Source organism: Melanostigma gelatinosum (genome assembly GCF_949748355.1).
Source record: "Melanostigma gelatinosum genome assembly, chromosome: 16".
Lineage (NCBI taxonomy): Eukaryota > Metazoa > Chordata > Actinopteri > Perciformes > Zoarcidae > Melanostigma > Melanostigma gelatinosum.
In genome coordinates this window covers 17,963,239-17,985,422 of record NC_136649.1, presented here as the reverse complement: position 1 = coordinate 17,985,422, position 22,184 = coordinate 17,963,239, and the positions used below count along the sequence as shown (strand labels likewise).

Here is a 22,184-nt window from a genome sequence, read left to right as displayed (position 1 = left end):
CCTACACTCCTCCAGAGTCACAGCCGCATCCTCTGTATAGCGTGCTGGCTTCGCATTGAGCTTTGTATTCATGGCTAAATTAGGAGATGCTAGCATGCCGACCTGTGATGCAAACATGTGAAAACACTCTAAACATTAGCATGTTATAACATTGTCATTATGAGCATGTTAGCATGCCGATATTAGCATTCAGTTCAAAGCACGGCTGTTGCTAAATACCACCCCACAGAGCTGCTGATCTTTTTATATATTTTTTTTACTACTTTCCCTTTTCTCCCCCCCCCCCCCCCCCCCCCCACCATTTCCTTTTTCCAGCCTTTCTTCTACTCTTTGCTAATTAATAATTGAAGCTCATTTCAAGCATTCCATCCTTGGAAGATATCTGGTCCTCTGAGACATCATATCCCCCCCCCCCCACTCATTTATTCATATCCTGCATATTTTGTTTTATTTTTGATCATCACTCATTTTTATCTATGTTTCTAAATGCTGAGAGGATAACAAAAAGGGAAAAAACAAAGGATATGAATAAAAGCTGGCTTTTTAATGTTGTATTAAAACACACTCTCTGAGGACAGACTTTGAAATACGAACATTCCAGTGCTGTGATACATGATAGTGTTATCATCACACCTGTGTCATTCCTTCAGACTGGATCGATCTTGAAACTAGCCTGGCTTGATTGATGGGGAAGAAGAAATGACTGTCAATGCTCCCTCACTGTCTCCACCAGTGACTGTCAGCTGGTTGGGTTTAGGACGATTTAAAGACAGGACACGAAAGGAGTTCCCTTCCCTGTTACAATGCGGATAATATCGACACACTGGAAATATGTAAAAACAATAACGACCGCAATCACACTGCCGGAGAGAGTCTCCCTCGACTGAACCTCTTTAAGTCTAACCTCCGTCCGAGGTGTCTATGGGCCACTACTTGCTGTTCCTGTCTGCACTTAAGATAGCACAGTCCAGCCGCACGCTCTGGATATTGCTTCTGCAGCTGTAGGGACAAGTTCTCCCAGTGCTTTATCATGTATGACCGCTTTAACATCGTCTCCTCTTGCATCACGGGAGCCTTAATCTGCCGCGCTGGAATGGGCTATCAGGGTCACACTGAAGCATGTGCGCCTGTGTGCTAAGTGGCCAGTGTGGGTTGCTTTCCCAGTTGGGTCAATAAGATAAAACAACAGTAACGGTGTAAAGCTGTTACATAACCAATTGTTTCATGCGTTGGCCTGTCTCTTCTCTCCAGTTGAGCAGAAGGACCGACACATGAAAATCCTGGAAGTCCACTGAAAAACAAATCATCATTGGATAATAATTCACAGTGTTTTGGCACTGTGTGATTCTTGACCTCATCCATAGAGAATCACTGTGACTGAAATAAAAGGCTTCTCTCCAGTGAGGAAAGTCCTTCCTGTGCCAGTGCCTCTCCTGGTCTCACTCCCTGTTTGCACATTGCTGACAGTGTGCTCTCAAAGGAACTCATTTTATAATGCAGCCAGTTTTACTGCACTTTGTAGTGTAAAGCTGCATATGCATGCATATAGGGTGATGTTAATCGGGAGCTTTGTGGTTGGCACCACTGTGTCTCGCTTCTAAATGCCGTCCAAACCCCCCTGAGCCTCCCGCTTACCGCATGCTGAAAAGCCTGCTTGGAATCACACTAGGGGTCCACCTTAAATGCCTCCTTCTGTGCTCCGAATAAGCTCTGCATCTCTGCAGGACACTGAAGGAGCTCACTCCACCCCTACAGAGCGGATTATATGAAATATTAGAAACATGGATACAATTCCAGCAATTGGAGAGGATTTCCACATCGGATAAAGTTTCCATTAACCGTCTTCGGGTTGATGTGTAATCGCATCAGATCAGAAACTGGCGGCCAGTTAAACTGTTGTTGTTGATGCTTATTAACGGTAAACTCGTGTGTCATCGTGCACAGTAAATACTAATGGGTTATTGGAAGTGGCTCTGACACTAGTGTGTTTAAAAAGCTGCTGGTCCTCTGTGCCTTGGGGTGACAGTCTGACAGCAGTGACTCGCTGGACAGACTGCAGCCCTGTGGTAGTGCTGACACACTATTAGTACAAATATAGGACGTAAAAAGAGAACAAGCTCTCACAGTCCCATATGGTTTTGTCACACTTTTTAAAAAGTTGCATTCACAGTGACTGAGACAATAAGTACATGCCCTCACTGCACTTAAAAATTCTGTTTGAAAAGTGGAATTAAAACCAAACGTCCACGAGGGAGTCAATTATAATGACATCATCATCTGGCTGAATGCTGCTGTACAGCTTGAAATGAACTGGATCAAAGCAAAAAAGCATAAATACTTTCCAGGAACGAGCTTCTTGGTAAAGAATATCAATAACTTTTTTTTTTTTTCCGGAAACATTATGAAAAGTGTTGACCAGTAACACGGAGCTATATGATTTCATGTTGAAGACGTGTGCCAGTTATGCATCTTCAACCCCTTTCTAATACGTGCCCGTCATAATATGAAAACCTAATTTACAGGAGGTTTACTTTGTAATTGTATTAAGCTTTTCTGTCCTTTATTTTTTTTTTATTTCAACGGCCGGTGTTGCGTCATTAAGCCACGGAGATGGATTAACTTTGTGAACTGATCTAGTGTTCGAGGGTGCAGTAGCATTCGAAGCTGATGAGCACAGGTCATTAAAGTGGCTAACCAAATCATACGTGTGTGCAGGGTATGCTTAGAACGAGCTGTAAGTCTGCTTTTACTCAATTTCGGTTGATGAAAACTGAATAGTTGATTGAGCATTAAGGACACCGGAGCAGATGGTTCCTGCAAAGTAACAACTTTAAAGGAGCATTAAAAGGAAATATGGTCAGAGATAATCCACTTCAGTAGAGAGTTCTCACATTTAGCGAAAACCAAGTGACACTTTTCAGATGCATGCCTGCGTCTTCCTGCAGGGCCATGTTATTTTCAGGTCAGATTTTTGACCCTGCCTTTTGGAAACTGCGCCACTCTTCCTCTTTTACAACTCCATCTTCTCCATGCTTCAATTTCAGCAGCAATTTTAACTCCGACTTGTTCAAACCTCCGGGGATCTTGTCTAGAAGTGCTCCTCCCCCATGTCTCATTTTCACTCCGACTAATCAAAGAAAAGGAGTATTTTGTCACTGCTGACAGTTTCTTTTTGTTGATGCTACATTTTATCCTCGGTTTGGCAGACCAGACGGCGATGAGAATGTCCTCAACATGCTAAATACAGCCGATGAAGTGTGGTTCTCTGAAGGAGAAAAGCGGCATGACGCTTACGCGATTTCAAGATACCGTACTTGATATTTTCATCTTTTGGTGCCTCATTAGACCGCTCTCCTCTTTAACTCAATAACTAAATAAAAAATAACACAAATACACACACATGACATTCAAATGGCTTTTGATTACCTCTGACAAAGACAAAGAGCATAATAGAGCAGAGTGCAGCTGGTAACACAATAAAGCCTGTAAATTAAATACGCTGACCAACAACCTTCCAAATGTACAGTAATCTCAGCACCATCTGCCAACGCGCCCGTTTGAATTGTTAATAGACCCACCTGATGGATAGGAATGAGTTGCCCCTAAAATAGAAGGTCTGACTCAGATGAGCGGGAGACAGGCAGAGTGTCATCTGTGCACTGTTGAACCACAGGTAATGACGTGTCTGTTGCCGGAGTGGTGCGACTCCATGTAATTGCCTCTGGGTGGATGCTGAAGCGGGGATGAATCACCCAGGCTCCAAAATGTTAACCACCATGGCCAGCTAGTCTGACTAAACAGCCCGCGGAGGAGAGACCAGACAGTTTGGCCTCCCTCCAGAGCGTGGACCTGCACCCCCAAACCACATCCCCAACCTCAGTTCAGGTCAGACCCCCCCTGGCTCTGTGCCTTTGCCTCTTGGGGCTCCTCAGTTGTGTAGTACACTGTCACTACAACTCTCAAACCTTTAGAAATGAATTGGACAAATGACTGAGATGTCCTTTGTGTGTTTTGTCTGGTTTAGTCACAGCCTCAGTCACAAAGCAACCCATTTGCCAAAAGTGACAGTGGAGATTTCAAACTATTCAGACAGTATGTGAGTGAGTTAGATAACCAGTGGCAGATTTTCCTCTTTCTTCCTCCTTGGCTTGAAAATAATAGATATGTCCTTGTGGGAGACCTCATGTGTGCCTATTCTCCCGTTTCCACTCCAATTGCTCTGTCTGTAACTCATACAGTGGAGGCCAAATCCATAACGTAGCCGTGATTACTTTCTTCAAGCTGAGTATATTGACTCTTTTTGAGCTTGGCTTTATAACGGTTGAACTTGCTCTTCCATTTTTTGCACTAAGAGGCAAGCTCTATTAGCTTTGTTTTGCCTGAATACTATTTGTTCACATGTCACACGAGAGAGTCCTCTAAACCAAGTATCTTATATCTTCTCCCAGAGCGGGAGACCTTTTATTAATCCCACCTCCCCTCTTACACGCATCAGGCAACATGAGCCTAATTTAGCTAGACACCCCCAATCCACCGAGCTTTGAATGTGACACCGCTGCATATTGCTGTAAACGGAAACAGAAATGAGAGGAGGAAGGGAGTAGCGGGCCTTTTTAAAGCCTGTAGTAATCAGGATCCATCGGGCTCAGGCAACAGTGAGAGTGAGGCGGTGACGACGCTGCATCGGGGCGGTAACGCAACAGGAGGCCAACATGGTTATTCCCACGCTTCGGAGGTACAGCTGGCAGCAAGGAGAAAATGCACATTCATAAATGTGTGATTTGTTTACACAGTGGGTGTGAACATTGCTAGGGCTGTCCCAGAATCAGAATTTTCAGTCAGCACAGTGCATCGACTGGGAGGAGGTATATTCATCTGTGATTGGTTCGTGCTTTTTTACAAACACTGAATATTATGTCTTTTCCCCAGTACACCTTACCTACAACTATGAGGAATGTATTATTCACTCGGTGCACCTTGCAGAGCTTCCGCCCCCACACTAAACTCCTCTATCGGCTTACAGCAGTCTCGTGTTTCACAGACCCACATTTTAGTGCCTTTGTTCGTCATCTGTGCTGTGCAAACATCAGTTTTCCACAGTCAGAAAAGGTAAAAATGTAATTTCACTCAAAATAGTAATCACATTACTGTGACTCCGGTTATGAGTGGACATTTTCACAAAGGGCTGTCGTACTAAATCTTCTCTTTTTGCCAAATAATGTTGTGAGGTAAAGTATGATCATCCTTGAGCTGAAGTATGACATTCAGCCTCGATGGGGGAAAAAAGGTTTTAGTTTTTATCGTGAGCTTATTGCACGTTAGTGTACATTAATTATAAATGCACTTGCATTAGAAGGAAGAGGGCAGGACATTTGCCAGATGCTAAGTCTTTGTATAAAACAGGTCATGGCCCTTTTTGCAATCAATGTCGTGGGCTTTGTCGATTTCTTTTATCTAAATAATACAAGGTCAACATTGTCCTGCCTTCCAAAAAAAGACATAATTTTAATGATTTTAGAGGACAATTTACAAACTTCCCTGCCGTGGTGAGACAGTGAATTCAATATTTTTTTTCCCATTCTCTTTTTTTTTTTTTTTTTTTACAGTTATTCTTTAAGTTATTCTTTATGTATGATATTTCATTCATAGGTTATGAAAGGAATATCCCAAACCCTGGTCCGAGAAGTGCTTTTGGCAGTTGCAGTTGTGGAGGAAATAACTAGACAAGTCCCAAAGCAGGTGTGACTCTGCAGATTGCCTTCACAAACCCTGCTGTCATGCACAGATAGCATACAGCCCGGAATGAAAACAGAAAAGCACACTTCACTTTGAAATATGTTGAGAGGATATTCGATCAAAAAGCATGGCTGGCCCCTTTCTCGGAATCTTATTCAATACTTCAAGGAGATGTGCTGGTGAGGTTGCAAATTCTAGCTTTGCAGACATAATAGATGGTTCGTTTTTGACTCCCCTGAGGTGAAAGAATAAAATATTTATGAACAAATTTGGTCTCTGCCTGGCAATGCATTAGCGAGCGCCGAAGGTGGTTTGTCGACATTATAGATAATCAATCAGCAGTGAGTAAGGATTTGATGCCTTAAAACACCTACTGTAGTGCTCTTGCTTCAGTATATATTGATTCTTTGATTCTATCAGTCAGTCAATCAGCCTTTAAGATAAACAGCTCTAGAACAAGTGTAGGTGCTTCCCCCAGGCCTCCTCAGGCCTCATTAAAAGACGATTACAGGATGGAAATTGGACAAGTGAGGGAGAGGATGACAGAGTGACAAAGGCCAGCACTGCTGACATGTTCTCTGCATGAAGAGTAGTCTTCCCCGCTGGGACGGAGGGCAGAAAAGCACATTACAGGTGTGTGAGAGAGAGAGAGAGAGAGAGAGCCAGCTACTACAGATGAAGTAGAATCTGGTGTAAATATTGAAAGAACGGAGTTATATTGTCGACCTCAAAAGCCCAAATATCTCCTCTCCTCGGAGATGACTCAACTCTGCGCTGACGGAGTTTGTCTCCAGTGTCTCAAACATCAAGAACAGGCTTGTGGGCCCAGTAAGGGACGAGGCAAACCCGGGCTTGATGACGCCTCCTCTCCTCTCTCATCTGTAACCCAATTACCACCAGGCCTTAAGGAATGGGATCGGCACGAGTGGCGCATCAGGGGACGATGCCAGCATCACAGATAGACAGATGGTCCCGAGCTTTTGCCACCTCTAACCAATCTCCCCGAGGTATTATTACCCGGTTAGCTGGTGCGGTGTCCCAGATAAGAAGCCGGAATGAAAAGATATCGATCAAGAGAGTGGAAAATATTCAAACTCAACTCAAACTAGGAGCCTCCTAAATTGGCAGCAGTGGACAGAATTGTGCCCATGTCTGAGGCCCCCCCCCCCCCCATAGGGGGCTCTAAGCGGTGAGCATCCTCAGAATAGCACAGTGTTATCCATTGCCACTCACCCGACACTGTCGCACCATTGTCGATTTCCACTTTTAGCAGCTTACCCCTGTGTTGCGTAACAGTGTTCGCGCTCTGACTTAGAGACTGGGCTTATATTTGTTTTCCCGTGACTGAGAGACAAAAAAAAAAGCTGATGAATGATAGAAAACCCTCTCTGGAAAGAACTACTTTGAAACTGACAATCAGGAAGATATAGCAGCAGATGCTTTTTGCCTCGAAACAATCTGTTCCCTTTCTCCACACCGAGCTGTCGCAGTACGACTCTCCCTCTCTGTTGTTTTTCATAACTCCACATGCCAATAGCCTTCCTTTTCTTTTTCTTCCCTAATTACAGACGAGCGGCTGTAAGGATACTGAACCTTATTAGGAACCAGACCTTCACAAAGTCCCACAGGCACTCAAAATGCAGATGGCGTGAGAGGTGTTTGCAGTGAAAGTACCTTCCCTGCATGTAAATTGCTGTTCATAAATGATCTCTGAGGTAAATCTTGCAGAGGCGAGTGAACTGCAGGTAATGTGATTCTCTGTCCCCGGAGGAAATTACCTTTTCTGGCTTTTTGTAGCTCTGGTTCCTTTTGGACATGTAATAAAAGCAGATTCATACGCAGTAGAGCCAGACCGGCCTCTAAAAGCAGCCAGTTGAATGTGTGGCTGCTTCATTTCAGACGATGTCTCTTCTTCAAAGTCGCCTCTGTATCTGCACAGACCACTTTGTTTCAGAGTGGACTATCTGTTCTAGAAGCAGCCGACTATTGTTTTCCCTGCACTCAAGCCCTTAGCAACCCGTGGAGTATCTCACAACAGACATTTACAAGAGGGGAGATGATCTTTTTCTGTCCTCCTTGAGTCTCATCAGCAGAAAGGTCACCTGATGAGTCACTGCGGTTTGTAGGCGTATGCTCTCTTGAGTATAGTCTGTTTCCATCTGTATTTTGATCCCAAGAATTGTGCCAAAGCTTTGATTTTAAGTATCTTCTTTTTGATTTTGGGGGAGCAAGAAGAGAGCTTATTAATTCCTTATTAATTTGGCAAAAAAAGAGAGCGTCAGAAAGCACTGACAACAAGAGTATCTCTCTCATCCAAAGAGCATGATCTGTCATTGTTATTTACTCAAACTGGCTTCCTGCCCATGCCGGAGCCGAACTTGACAAACTTTTAATAGCTTGGCTCTTCTCGCCCCTGTGTTGCCATGGAGATGGAGAATCTAAGCCGAAACGTGCACACCGACCCATCCCATCCCATCCCCAAAGTCTCCACCTCGCACCCACATCAGTCGTAAGGGATCCTAAACTGGCCCCAACAAGTGAGAAACGTCCTCATCAACGCTCTGTCCCAACACATTGGTGCGGTTTGGTTCAAAGTGACGCGCAGCAGCACAGCTGGACTCTTCTGGCTGTCAGCATGTTTCCCTGAGGGGCATCCAGCTGGTTGGGCAATCAAGCAGCAGCTAATTGGACTCTTGGTTCAGTCCTGCACCTCTGGGCCTCTTTGTCAGGACACGGTCTCTGTTGTGTTGACGCCACTTGAGCTAAAGAGACTGCTAATGCCTGGTATGTGATTAAATTACAGATGAATCCACAGGGCATCACCTGACCTAAGGACAGAATGGGACTGGAAATTGTGACTTAATTGTGGGGGCTGGCCACACGAGCCATTTAGCAGAACAATACAGATGTGCTCCAGGATACGTTTAACCTTCAGCAGGCTTTTCAACCCAGAGAGTCCAGATTTAAGTGAATGGGATTCCTTTTCTCCACGTTCAAACAATTCATTTGAATGCATTCATAATCCACCGCCACTAATGATTACAGGGATTACACATGAAAGTTATTGCCAAAAGGAAAAATGGCTTCACTGGAGTGTAAAAGCCATCTTTTCTTTCAGCTGCAGGACATAATGGGAAAACAGTTGTTTATTGCAGGAGAGAAAAGCCTTTCCCTGCAGCGCATTCCTGTGGAGATGGCAATTTGGAGGTGAGATGGATGAGTGAATGTGTCTCTTTCAGAACATAGTTGATGCCTCACTGAAATGCAATATTAAGCGTAGCAGGTGATTTGTTCTTGATAATGACAAATGTGTGATTCATTCGCACGTCTTCAGAGCAATATAAGTTTTCCGGCCGGCTTTTCCAGTATGCTGTGTTGCTCCTTGGTCTCGGTCGCCGGTGAGACAGATCCAGCTGAGAGGCTCTCGCAGCTTCCTCATCACGACTTGGCATGCTAAGAGAGTTGGATAGTGGTGGCCGGGGGGGGGGGGGGGTGTTCTCTCTCCAGCAGGCTTTATTCTCACTTCGTTCCCCAGGGCTGCACACACCAGCTGGATCTCACTTAAGTATGCACACGGCATGGTGCAGAGGTCAACGTGTGACAGGTTGTGTACTTTGGAGAAGTTACTTCATAATATCTGGCAAGTTATAGGCCAGGACAGAATGTGCACAGTGAATACATCTGTGCAATTGTTTTGTGTTTTTTCCAGTCATTACATGATACAATTGAGTGGTGGCCTGAAGACAAAATAAGCATAAAAGCTTGATAGTATTATTAAGAATGAGGCGTGTGTCCTTTTTGTGAAATGGGGTGAGAGTAAATGAGAATTGAGAATTTTGATGAGACCTCAACGTGATGATATTGTCAATGATAAGGACTTCATCAACTAGAAAAAAACATTTGTGTTGTCTGTAGAAGATCTACAGAACAGTGTTTCAGAACGAGCAAAGTCAAATGTTTCAATGATTGTTCAAAGGAAGAATTAAGAGATAAATATGTTTTTAGCGTGGAGCAATGCACAGAAAACTGACATTTATTTTGAGTCTTTAAAAAAAAAAACCAAATGTATAGAAATAAAATATCACTGTCTAAGAAAGTAATCCCAATTGGTTGGATATCAAACAACCTCTTCCAATTTGATGTCTATAAGAATATGTTTCCAAAAAAAAGAAGTTAGAGGGAATAATATGTACACATGGAACAAAGAAGAAGGCTACAGGCTTACTACCAAGAGCGTCCATAGTAACCAAGTGTCTGGAAACATCAATACTGCAAAAGGCAGTGCTTATGACAACACACTAAGGGAGTGAGCATGCATGCATAGAGTAGTGATACATCCAGCCTGACTTACAATCAGCTGTGTTTGATCAGCGCCTTGAGGATTACAACTGTAGATAAGGTGCATGTTAATTTAGTAACTGGACATTATTGTGAATGTCACTGTAGCACTGAGACTTATTTAGAAGTGTCTCTTAGTATGGCTATTATTTTCTTCTTCTTCTTCTTCTTCTTCTTCTTCTTCTTCTTCTTCTTCTTCTTCTTCTTCTTCTTCTTCTTCTTCTTCTTCTTCTTCTTCTTCTTCTTCTTCTTCTTCTTCTTCTTCTTCTTCTTCTTCTTCTTCTTCTTCTTCTTCTTCTTCTTCTTCTTCTTCTTCTTCTTCTTCTTCTTCTTCTTCTTCTTCTTCTTCTTCTTCTTCTTCTTCTTCTACTGTCACATTAGGAATAATATAATACTCAAAACGGGACAAGAAAGAACATAGTTACTTTATGTGTTTGAGAATGACTTGGCGATACTTGAAAACTTTTCCCGAGCCTCATCCCTATTTCATCTCCAGCCAGCTCTCGCTGACGCGTCATAAATTATCTCCAGGCCCAGAGAATATAACTCTTCGGCCGTCACCTGGATGTCATTTTCCTCGCAGACCCGAATGTCTTTCAACAATGACAAGTGTGCCTGAGCCCCGCCGATGACTGCTGAATCATTAATGGCGCCATTACCGGCTGATGCATCTTTTAGCAGCTGTCTCATATCTGAAGACTGGGACAGTTTTTAATAGCTTCATCTCTGGCCATTTTTGGAACAGAAAGGGGCTGTAGTTTCAATTAGCAGGAGAAGCGAATGTTTCCGCACTCAGTTCAACGTGTCGCATTTTCTTGATGGTTATTTATGTCACTGACGCTCTCGTTTCGGTTTTATCTGACTTCATGAAGTGAACCCAATTACAAAACCATGTAACAGGAAGTAATGATCTCGTTTTCGACATTAGAGCGTGCAGGCCTTCCCTGACATTAATGTGGAGTAAATGCTTTTCATTAACTGGTGGCTGCAGTTGTTGGTTTTCACCCCTAGCTGCTCCCTCACATTCTCCATACACGCCCTCAGAGCTATAAAAGATAATATGAACAGCACACACAGACGCAGCCATTCATTGGTACAAATATGCACACACACACACACACACACACACAAGTGTGCAGCAAATGCAAACATATGGTGGCAAGATACGCAAGTGTTCTCCTGATAATCATTTATAGAGCTCGGTGGCAAAGGGCAAAGTGCTGTTATCGCATGCTAGCAGAAATGTTTTCATCTCTCAAAAACACTCCACACCAAGCTGCAAACACCATTAGCTTGTACATCCAGGAGATACGATGGGCACTTTCTGTAGCTGTGCCAAGGACTTCTTGTCTGCTGTCATCCTATAGGGAGATAATGAGTTCTCCTTTCTGTACTGCTCTACCCATTCCAAGGTCCATTACTACATGAGAGCAAAAGGACTTCATCCTTCGCATGGTGCTTTGTCTAAGGGGATTTGAGGATTCCCGGCTCGAGCAGAGCCCATTTCAAAGCTTTTCCCCTGTTGTTTTGCTTGGAAGGTTCGTCTTCAAAGGAGAGATCGTGATGTGTTGGTGCTAATCCGTCGCGCCCCTGATTGTGCTCATGTGAAACCGTTTATGCTCACATGAAGGCGGAAGCAGAGCTAAAACACCGTTCTTTGTTCGAAACACAGAGGGCAGATGCAGCTCTCTATCTCCTCTCGCCCTCCCAGACTGAGAGAGATTTATCAACAAGAGTTGAGGCAGTAATTCTCTGTAGTGGATGTTCAATAATTCATTCCAAACACTCTCTCAAACTTATGGTGTGAGATTGGTAATTGTCTTGCCACGCAGTGCTCTCTCCCTCCTCTCGGCTCTGCATTGTGTGTTATTAAATCCATATGCATCTGGGTGCTTTGTTGTCGATTTGTGGAGTGCTTGTATGAATCATCCATTTAATGCTTTGCCAGGGAAGATGATGACCTTTGATTGGAATGGTGGTTTAGTAAATGTGCTGTAGCGCGGCTGCGCTAGTCTCCACTTCTTGTTCTCTCTTTGCCTCACTGTCCACTTTGCCAGTAGATATTTTACTCTTTTTTTTTTTTTTCTTTTTTTTTTTTTTTTTTGGTGTTACAGCTACAAAATGTTGCAGAACTAAAGTATATCAAGAAGTGGGCTGGGGGCGATATTATATTTAAGAATGTAAAGTTGATAAAGTCCTCCCAGCAAACATATTTTACATATTTTAAATACACATTTGACACCAAGGCTTGAAAACCTGACTACTAGACAGATGCTTAGGGAGCAATAAAGAATGTAATAGCCGGCTACTGTACTGCAGACGGTTGGCTGCAAGTGTGCAAAATCAAGACCTTTTTGATGTCGTTTGATTTCAACAACAGAGCACTGACTGCTCACGTCCAAACAGGACCTGACCTGACTGCTGAATAGAAAGCCTGTTCAAGGACTTGGCCAACACTGCTTGTTTAAAATAAATGACCTGCTTCTGTATGTGTGTTTAGGACTCTGTATATGGAGTTCTGTATGTTCTGTACGTGTGTGTTTGTGCAGGCGCGTCCATATCCTTGAATGACTGGATGTTTCCTGTGTGTGCTCTTCCCTGTGTAGTGGCGAGCGGTCCTGTGAGGAGCCTCATTGTAGGTGGCTGGTGTGTGATGTGTTTGCGGCTCTGGCTGTGTCGGAGGTGTGATGTTTATCTCTGCCTCTGGGGAATGGCTGCGACAGTCTTTTTCAGTCGGCCGACGCTTCTGACTGAAGCCCTTTATCAGACAGTTAAATCACCCCGACGTGTGGCTTTATTACCTTACAAATATTGTGCGTGTGTTTTGTGTCTGTGCGTCAGAAATCTATTTAATCGACTGAACCTTTGACCCGTTCTGTCTTTAAGGTCTGAGTTTTATAGAGTGAACACAACAGAGTGTCAATTTAGATTTCTATGTTAGATGAGACTTTAACTAAATCTGAATTTAAAGCTGCTCTAATCTATGTGTTAATAATGGATGAGATGATTAGGTTTACTGTGTACTCATAGTAACGAACCAACAGAGAACTAGAAGGGCACTCGGAGAGCGCAGACCTCCGCAACTTTTTCAGCAACTTTTATTAAGCGATAGAATGCAAATGATGGGTTTACAGCTTGTTCTTGTTCATCAGTTGATGCTTTAACTCAATCCTGAATCAAATTTTTGACTTTAAAGAGCTCCTGTTATGATGGAAAAGTAGTAAAAATATCCTTACATTGCATATTTAATTCCAAAAATAAAAATACACAATAACCCCAGTTTTGTAGTTGGAGGCATTTTAAATGACTGCTGTAGAAAATAAAATGTGATTTATTTTTCTTACTTTGTTCTACTCTTTAACACATTCACCCTCGCGCCGCTCCACAGATTGAAGACATTGTTACAAGAATACAAGATGAGAAAGCAGGAGGTGTTGCCATCCGGACTGTCAAAAGCTTCCTCTCCAAGATCCCCAGTGTGGTGTCAGGTTCGTGTTTGTGTGCGTAGGCCATGATGTTATGATGATTGTGTGTGCGTGTGTTTGTTTTGTTGTCTAGAAAAACACTTACAAATCCGGTTCAGACAAGCAAATAGGACTTTTTGGGCTCGTTTAAATGACTGCTTCTACAGTTGGAAGCAGATGAAGGCCTAAGCCACTGAGGCAACGCTTTACTCCTTCTCCTTCCCGTCTGTGTCCATCTGTGTGTATGCGCCGGCCTCCTTCATGTGTGTGCATGTCTGTTCTTTGAGAGAGAGAGAGAGAGAGAGAGAGGAATCACAAAGACTAAAGCTAATTTGTGTTTGCAGCCTTTGTCGTAAACCATTGCTCGTGTAGAACTGTGACGCCACTTCTAACCAAAGTGCTTTTCTGAATGCCAGGGGCGGACATTGCTCAGTGGCTGATGAAAAACCTCTCCATTGAGGATCCAGGTAAGCCTGCTGAGAAATTACATGTCAGCACAATAGCGCTCAATTAAAGAGGATGTGAAATTCAAATGCCCCCCCCCCCCTCTCTCATGTCGACAGCTGAAGCCATCCACCTCGGGAGTCTTGTCGCTGCCCATGGCTACATCTTCCCCATCTCTGACCATGTCCTGACACTTAAAGATGATGGAACCCTTTATCGCTTTCAGGTACAGGGAGCTCCTCTATGTGTGCATCCTTGATATATGTTGTGAGGCCACTAAATATAGAGTAATGACGTGACGGTAGTTTGTCATAGGGGTATGTTTATTGCGTGATGCTAATGACAGCAATCCTCGCTAAGCCTATTACTCACCACACCAAGGTCGATCCTGTCTATACCTGCCGGACGCTGCGTCACAGCAGGAGGTGGGCCGCAGATAGTCGTGCAGCTTGTTAGAAGAGGGGCTTTTTTTCCTCCGCTCCATCTGATCCAGCATGGACTTTGACAGGTCCCTCTGATCGCTCACGGGCTCCACGATGACTCATTACCGTTACTGGGCATTAGCATAATTAATCCTGGCCACCGACACAGGGCTAACTCCCCCTATGGGAAGCGCTGAGCTGGCTGCGCTCTGGCTTTGCACTTTTCACTGTCACCAGCCTACACCTGCTCCTCCCCCTCAATCGACCTCTGTGTGCGTTTATCTTCACCGCCATTGCTCAAGATTAAAAGCCATTATTGTGCCTGCGCAGGGGAGGGCAACGTGTGTCACACTTGCTCATTCAGCGAGGGCTAAAAATATTCCCTCTGATGTTGTCGTGATGCAACAGGCCCACGTCATCAGAACATGTAAAAAAGAGGCCACGGTGCATTAGAAATGCATTGGCCGGTCTCCATAGCTGTGCTGTTAGGCATAATGGCAGGGGATCTATTTATTGATTTGTTTTTGCCAGTCTATAAATGGATACTATTCTGGAAGAAGACCCATATTTAATGACAACTGTCTTCTCTTTGTTTGTCACGAATTTGCTTATTTTGTGCGTGCAGTGAAGTCTTATAGTTCAACTTTATCCTCTATGATGCTTATAATGCTAATGAGACCTTCCTGTTCATTACACTCAAACAAGCACGTTCATCAGCGCCATTTGCTCTTATGCTAATTAACGTTATGAGTAATAATGGGAATGAAATATGTGTGGTTGAGTACCACCAACTTCTAATTCTGCCCTGTTATTAAGAATGCATGATAGATGCGAGTGATTCATTATGAATGACCCTGGGAATGAACTTGCAATAGACAATTAAATATGGATAGAGAGAATATAGATATCATTGCTCCCCAGATAGTTATGTGCAGCACGCGGACGTCGAGGATAATTGTGAAGCGATGAGTTGTCTTTTGACTTTGCGTGGAAGTGCAGAGGGAGCGTGGGCGGTGGGAGAAATGTGATTCCATCATATTGGAAAATATTATTGTTTATCTCGACACTTACGGCTAGAAAAGAATGTAATTCGGATTATTTGCGTAAATAAACACACTCTGTTTCTGTGTCATCCCCTTCTGTTTTCATCAGTCTCCATACTTCTGGCCTTCAAACTGTTGGGAGCCTGAGAACACAGACTATGGTGAGTCACACATTGTCTCAATTTGTGCTTCTCTCTCCAAACCAGTGAAGATCTTGCTAATGCCTTCGGTTCTCTCTCTGATACACAACTCGCACAGTAGATCTGTTGTTGCCGCTGTTGAGGGTTGATCCACATGACCCATTCCCTGAAATGTATCTGGCCCTGAGGCGCGCCCACTACAGAGAATCCTGCGGGATAAGATTAGCCAAACAAAATAAACAAAATAAAGGGACGGTCACTGATATAACCACATGTCCGGCTCTCTGCGTGGTATTTACTTGAGACTTGTTATTCTAGAAGACAACACATCGTACTGCCTGCCTGCTCCATCAATTCATTTTCGCTCACACAGTTTGGGACCTCAGTAAAGAAAAAAAAGACAACTCATCAGACTAACTCTATTACCCTCCTCATGGCTCTCTTTCTCCTTTTCCCCCTCCTCCAGCCATTTACCTGTGCAAGCGCACCATGCAGAATAAGGCCAGGCTTGAGCTAGCTGACTATGAGGCTGTAAGTACGGTACACTGTTTTTGTTTAGCGATTGCCTGGAAGCTCTCAGCTCAGTGCTGTGATTGTGCAGAGACCATAATATGATGACACTCTGAATCTCCTGTTTTCTTTCACATGGCTGAAAAACAAAAGAGCTGTAACGTTGTCCTCTGGGGCCTTGAAATGATTCATTTCAAATCATCCATTCATCCCAGCAACAATCCATTATCGAATTACAGACTTAAATACAAATCTGTCAAAGGTCGGGAGCACCATTTGGCAGACTACAATGCAGTCATTTACTGTACCCAAATATAAATATCTCTAGGCCTGCTTTGCATCAGCAGATCAATACAGTCTCAAGAAGGGCATTACTGGAGTGCTGATCTCTTGCTGTGATGCAATATCCACTGCACGTCCATATTCTAAATTACTCTCCAGTTATTGTCCAGTAGACTTACTTTCACTCCTAATCAGGTCACTTTTTGCCTCCAGGCCTCATTGCTCTCACTGTTAACATGCTCGCTGTATTTTCTCTCTTTGCAGTGATGTCATGTACTGTATATTTAACAGATGCTTGTTTGAGTGGTGTTATTAAGGATGACAATGTTGGTAGGAAGCTTTGATATGTGTACATTGTGGAGTTGTAAAGAGCCTGTCAAGCTTTTATTTCTTAAACTCGAGCAAAATGCATCGTGATGAGTTACACTCAATTAAGTCGTGAGTTTGTCGCCTCATCTCAGCAATGGTCATCCAAAGTTATGGCAGCTGTGGCCATAACGGTAAATGGAAAACGTAATCATCTAAAGGCCTTGAATTCAAATAACCTGCTCCCCTAACGGCGTGTCTGATTGGTTCCCCCAGGAAAACCTTGCCCGGCTGCAGAGGGCTTTCGCCCGGAAGTGGGAATTCATCTTCATGCAAGCTGAGGCTCAAGTGAAGTGAGTAGATGAGTGTATGTGTGAGTCACAACATGTCGCCTCTTCACTTCAGAGTCACGCCAACGTGACACACTTACAACAGGAAATGGAGAGATGTTGATTCGATCAGGTTGATGCATTCATAATAATGTTTTGCTTCATGCATCATTTCAGGGTTTCTTCCCCTAGGAAGAGAAAACGCCTCAGTTTGCAGTGTTAGTTGCTCTGTTTTCATGCCTTGCTTTGACTGCAGGCTTACATGTGTAAAATACATCAAGCATCCCCCCCTATGGAATTAATCAAACACAATTCCTCTTAACTTCTATCTCTAAGACTTCCATCTGGTGGCTTGCGTGTGTAAGTACAGCATCAATGCCTCTTGCATCCTTCCTGTAAGGAAAGAGCTTTCTTCTCTTGTCTCCAAATATCTTGTCATTGTTTTATGGCCACTGTTTTGTACAAGCGGGGGTGATATGGAAAGCAATAAGTGTTCAAAACCTGGCATCGCTTTGTGTGGCGAGCAGACAGGTTAAGACCCACACACTATCGTTGTGCTGGTCTGCCCTGTAAACGGTATAAATATGCATGTGGCTAGCTGTGTGTGTTTGTGAGAGTGTGTTACGAGGCCTGATTTATTGCCTTTGACCTGATATTTCAGAGGTGTGTATATAGATATATATATTATTGTAAATAAGTGGCTCCTTTGTTGACAGGATTGACAGGAAGAAGGACAAGGCAGATAGAAAGATCCTGGATAGCCAGGAGAGAGCATTCTGGGATGTCCATCGACCAGTGGTAAGTTAGGGCCAACGTCATGACTGAAAGAAAGGAAAGGGAGGTCAGATGAGGCAACAGTGAAAAAATGGAAATGATCAAAGAGGAAAGAAAAGAGGGGCTGTTATGTGGGTAGACCATTTTAGAATTTAAAGCCTGAAAACAGCAGATTCAGCTCAACACACTCTCCAGCCGAGATCCCTGTTTTGTTGTGGGTAGCAGAATCATATTTGGTGCCCGTCACTTCGCATACAGGCCTTTTGTGAGGGTGGCATTGCTGAATAGAGAAACGGCATCATATTGTGTGAGGAGGACAGGCGCAGACGATGCATGCAGGAGATCCGTCGTTATCTGACCTCGGAACACGTTCTGTCTCCTGTCGCCTCCCACAGCCGGGCTGTGTCAACACCACAGAGATGGACATCCGCAAGTGCCGGAGAGAGAGGAACCCACACAGGGTAAAAAAGGTGCGGGCAGGAAAAGATGACAGCTTTCCAAACCTTAATATAATTATTATCTCAACACTGTTTTTTAACAAACCTTTCCTATAAAACCAGTGGTCTATGAGTTTTGAAATGCTGAGGTTCAGCACCGCCTCACCACTCCTGAAGAATGTTTTTGACCAGCCACCAATACCTCTTATTTCAAATTTGTAACAACTCATTTACATTTTGTGTAAATGTTATCTCCCTAAATGCTTCAAGGCCCCATTCCACAGTGTTTACTATTTTTATGATAAAAGAAAAATCATCTCTATATATTTTTGTTTGTGTATATATAAAACTACAGTTTGTTGTTGACTTTCTTCTCTTACAAAATGCCAAACATCTAAAAAAAACCACTTAATATCTAATGGAAATATCTTTATTACAAAGCAAAAAAATACAGAACATGTCTCTCGTCTTCTTCAGTCGGTCTACGGGGTTCCAGATGACGGCCAGAGCCAGCCGAGTCCCATCCACATCAGCTCCCAGCCGACCAGGAAGGCCACCAGAGAGGACGTTCAGAAGGAGGTAAATCATGGTGTGAACTGTGAAAGTCTTCTCCATCGGTCATTACCACCAGTCGGCCTCACCCATCCATCATAACGACAGTCGGCGACGCAGACTGATGAGCTGTTACCTTATTTAGCTTCCACATTATTCTCTCTCTCCCCCTCCATCAGATTACCTTCTTGAACATCCAGCTGGACAGACACTGTATGAAGGTTTCCAAAGTGGCCGACAGTCTGATGAGCTACACGGAGCAGTTCGTGGAATATGACCCCTTCGTGTCGGCCACAGAGCCTTCCAACCCCTGGATCAGTGATGACGCTTCCTTCTGGGACTTGGAGGCAAGGTGAGGCTGGAGGGGGGGCCGTGTTGGGATGTGAGCTGAGAGTTCACAGGAGGCTGATGATGCTTAAACCAACGCTGAGGTCAGGTGAAGCGTAGTTCATTCTGTTCCTTCAAATCTGTTTTATTCTGAGCAGTCGTGACCCCAGCCAGCAGCGTGTGAAGAAATGGGGCTTCTCTCTGGAGGAGGCGTTGAAAGATCCGGTAGGACGAGACCAGTTCCTGAAGTTCCTCGAGTCGGAGTTCAGCTCAGAAAACCTGAGGTGAGAATGACATTGCACCGCATGCCTTTCTTAAAGTTGCTATAATCATTATTTCTATATGAACAATGGATCACATGATTCCTTGTCTGTAAAATGTGTCATAGTAATGTCAAGTAATGATGCAATACAAATGTGGTGATCTAATTAGATTTTGGGCATCTTTCTGCATAGATACTACAGTTTTTCTAACTAGTAAAACTCCCTCATACCTTTCAGATACACATATGCTATTAATACCATGCACAGTGTAGGAAACTACATTTAATCAAGTAGCATAGTACAGTTTTGAGTATTTACTGAACTTGAGTATTTCCTTTTTATGTTACTTTGTACTTCTGCTCGACTACATTTTACTGTTACTTTGCTGATTTAAGATTTTACATGAACTTTGTAAATTATGGAAAGGGTAATCGTATTAAATGTTTACTCAACAGTACAGAGAAATGTGCTTTACTATATATATTACAGCACACACTCATTTTATGCAAGCACCATTTTTAATGGTGCATATTATGTATTCTGTATATAATAGAAATCTTCATATTTCATAAATATTCAAGTCGATTCAGTAATCACAATGAATGGCATCGTCAGCAGGGGGAAAATAACAAGACAGGCGGCTGAACTGTCATTTTTTTGGATACACTATCTCAATGTATTTCTCTATATTTCGGGGAAGTTGTTGTTGATTGGCTGTGATGCTGTTGTAGGTTCTGGTTAGCAGTGCAGGATCTGAAACGCCGGCCGCTCCAGGAAGTGTCCTCCAGGGCACAGGAGATCTGGCAGGAGTTTCTGGCCGAGGGCGCGCCCAGCTCCATCAACCTGGACTCTCACAGCTTCGAGCGCACCAGCCAGAACCTCAAAGACCCCGGCAGATACAGCTACGAGGACGCTCAGGTGGACAGTGTTGTTTCTTGCTCATGGATGAATTCACATGACTATACATGATCACACACACACACACACGCATGGACACACACTGACACAAGTCTGAATCAACACCAGATGCATATACTGCCAACACACCCAAGCCTGTACACATCATCACAGCCGGTACTGATTTAGTACAGAATATATTGTACGTGTAAGCTCTATTTTTTTCAAATTAAAAAGACCCTTATGGGTTTTCCCTCAAATACATCCCTGTTTACAACGCACACACACACACGGCAGCCATTGATTTCCTCTCCCATCCACTTGCCCAAGGAAACACTGAACCCCTCCATCCCACTCACGTTACAAAAGGGAATGAATGAGAGGGCAAGGAGGAACAGAAAGGGAGAGGAGAGAATGACCCCAGTGTGTTTGTGCCAGGGCCTAATGAGGCGTGTAATGCCATGAATAGGTTGTTCGGTTGGTTCACCATGAATTCCTCTGGTTCAAAGTGGGTTGGCGATGTGTGACGTGGAACGCCTCTCACTGGCAGGATATTACTCGGCTTGTGTCTCACAGGACTCTTGTCAGCACGCTCGGTTTGCGTCACCAAATCTGAATCACACATGCGTGCGTGACATTAGCATGGTCCGATAGTTACTCTGCACATTTCTACATCTTTCCTTTCCACTCCCTTTTGTCCCAGGCAAACACACACTCATCAGTTTTTCTTTCTATTGCAGGAGCACATATTCAAGCTCATGAAAAGTGACAGTTATGCACGCTTTTTGCGATCCAACATCTACCAAGATCTCCTGTTAGCCAGAAAGAAGGTGAGCTGCACTCGCTGACCCCGATATCACCTTTTCTTTTTACAAACGTCTGTCACTCTTATTGCATTTCTCATTTTGTTTTGGTCAGTTTTAATGATTTAAAAGACATTTCAGGTTCATAACTATTGTATGCATGTAATCGGTAAAATTATATAGGGCCCTATTTTAATCGTGCAAGTGCTTGTCCTGTTTTTGGTTCATATATTTTGCAGCAGCACAAAGCTTAAAAGGTCTGGGAGAAGTGAAATATACATCAGAGGTGTGATGTTTATTAAATACTCTCTTACATTACTGGTGTCATTGCTCTGAAAGAGCCAGTCAATGTGAAGCTTATCATACAGTATTAATTAGCTGAGAACAAGAGTTATTCTAAGAATCACTGATATAAATGTAATGATATATGGATGCACTCACTCGGGAATGTTTAATTCAATTATTGAAGTTTTATTTACAATGTACATTTATTTACATTTACCCCATGCAACTAAGTTACATTTACGCATTCCTGTACTAGAATTTTTGAGTATTTTGAATTTTGATTGTACTTCACTCTACGACATTTATTTACTTTAGTTACGAGTTATTTTGCGTATTCAGATTAGTAATACAACATACAATCAACTCATAAGTCATGGTGCATCATTAGAGATGATCCTACTTGTAAAAATAATGTAGGTACAGTTTGATCAAACATTAGAGACGCTTACCCATTGATGCATCAGTGATTATAATCCAATAATATTATATATATTATTCTAAAATGAGCTATTCTGCATGATTGCAACTTTTAATGCTTTGAGCATATTTTAATGCTAATACTGTTGTGCTTATTATTATTATTATTATTATTTCTACAATGCGGTATTGCTACTTTTACTTGAGTAAAATATCTGAATACTTCTTGTATCACTAGTTCATTTTGAAATATACATGGGAAAAGCAATTCCTTGCACTTAAAGGTAATCTGATCACACTTTAATGCAACGGTGGGCCATTTTACTGTCATTTGGCAGTTCTTAACAAGGTTTGGCATTCGGCAGTTTGATACTGTCATGAGGCTACTTACAGAGCCCTTGAAAGGCAAAACAAC

The 22,184-nt window shown here is 43.1% G+C and overlaps 1 protein-coding gene across 2 annotated transcripts in view; it reads left to right on the top strand.

Moving 5' to 3' along the window:
* Nucleotides 1-22,184, top strand: part of LOC306789905 (regulator of G-protein signaling 6-like) — a gene marked incomplete at its 3' end in the record, with an annotated part of 31,803 nt that overhangs the window by 6,626 nt on the left and 2,993 nt on the right. For both annotated transcript variants that reach the window (XM_079285988.1, XM_079285987.1), the window contains exons 3-15: nt 13,463-13,562; nt 13,955-14,005; nt 14,102-14,208; nt 15,557-15,608; nt 16,054-16,118; nt 16,962-17,038; nt 17,731-17,812; nt 18,184-18,258; nt 18,703-18,804; nt 18,957-19,129; nt 19,263-19,388; nt 20,099-20,285; nt 21,005-21,094. In XM_079285988.1, the coding sequence (XP_079142114.1) occupies nt 13,463-13,562; nt 13,955-14,005; nt 14,102-14,208; nt 15,557-15,608; nt 16,054-16,118; nt 16,962-17,038; nt 17,731-17,812; nt 18,184-18,258; nt 18,703-18,804; nt 18,957-19,129; nt 19,263-19,388; nt 20,099-20,285; nt 21,005-21,094 (1,287 nt within the window). The remainder of the gene's footprint in view (nt 1-13,462; nt 13,563-13,954; nt 14,006-14,101; nt 14,209-15,556; nt 15,609-16,053; nt 16,119-16,961; nt 17,039-17,730; nt 17,813-18,183; nt 18,259-18,702; nt 18,805-18,956; nt 19,130-19,262; nt 19,389-20,098; nt 20,286-21,004; nt 21,095-22,184) is intronic.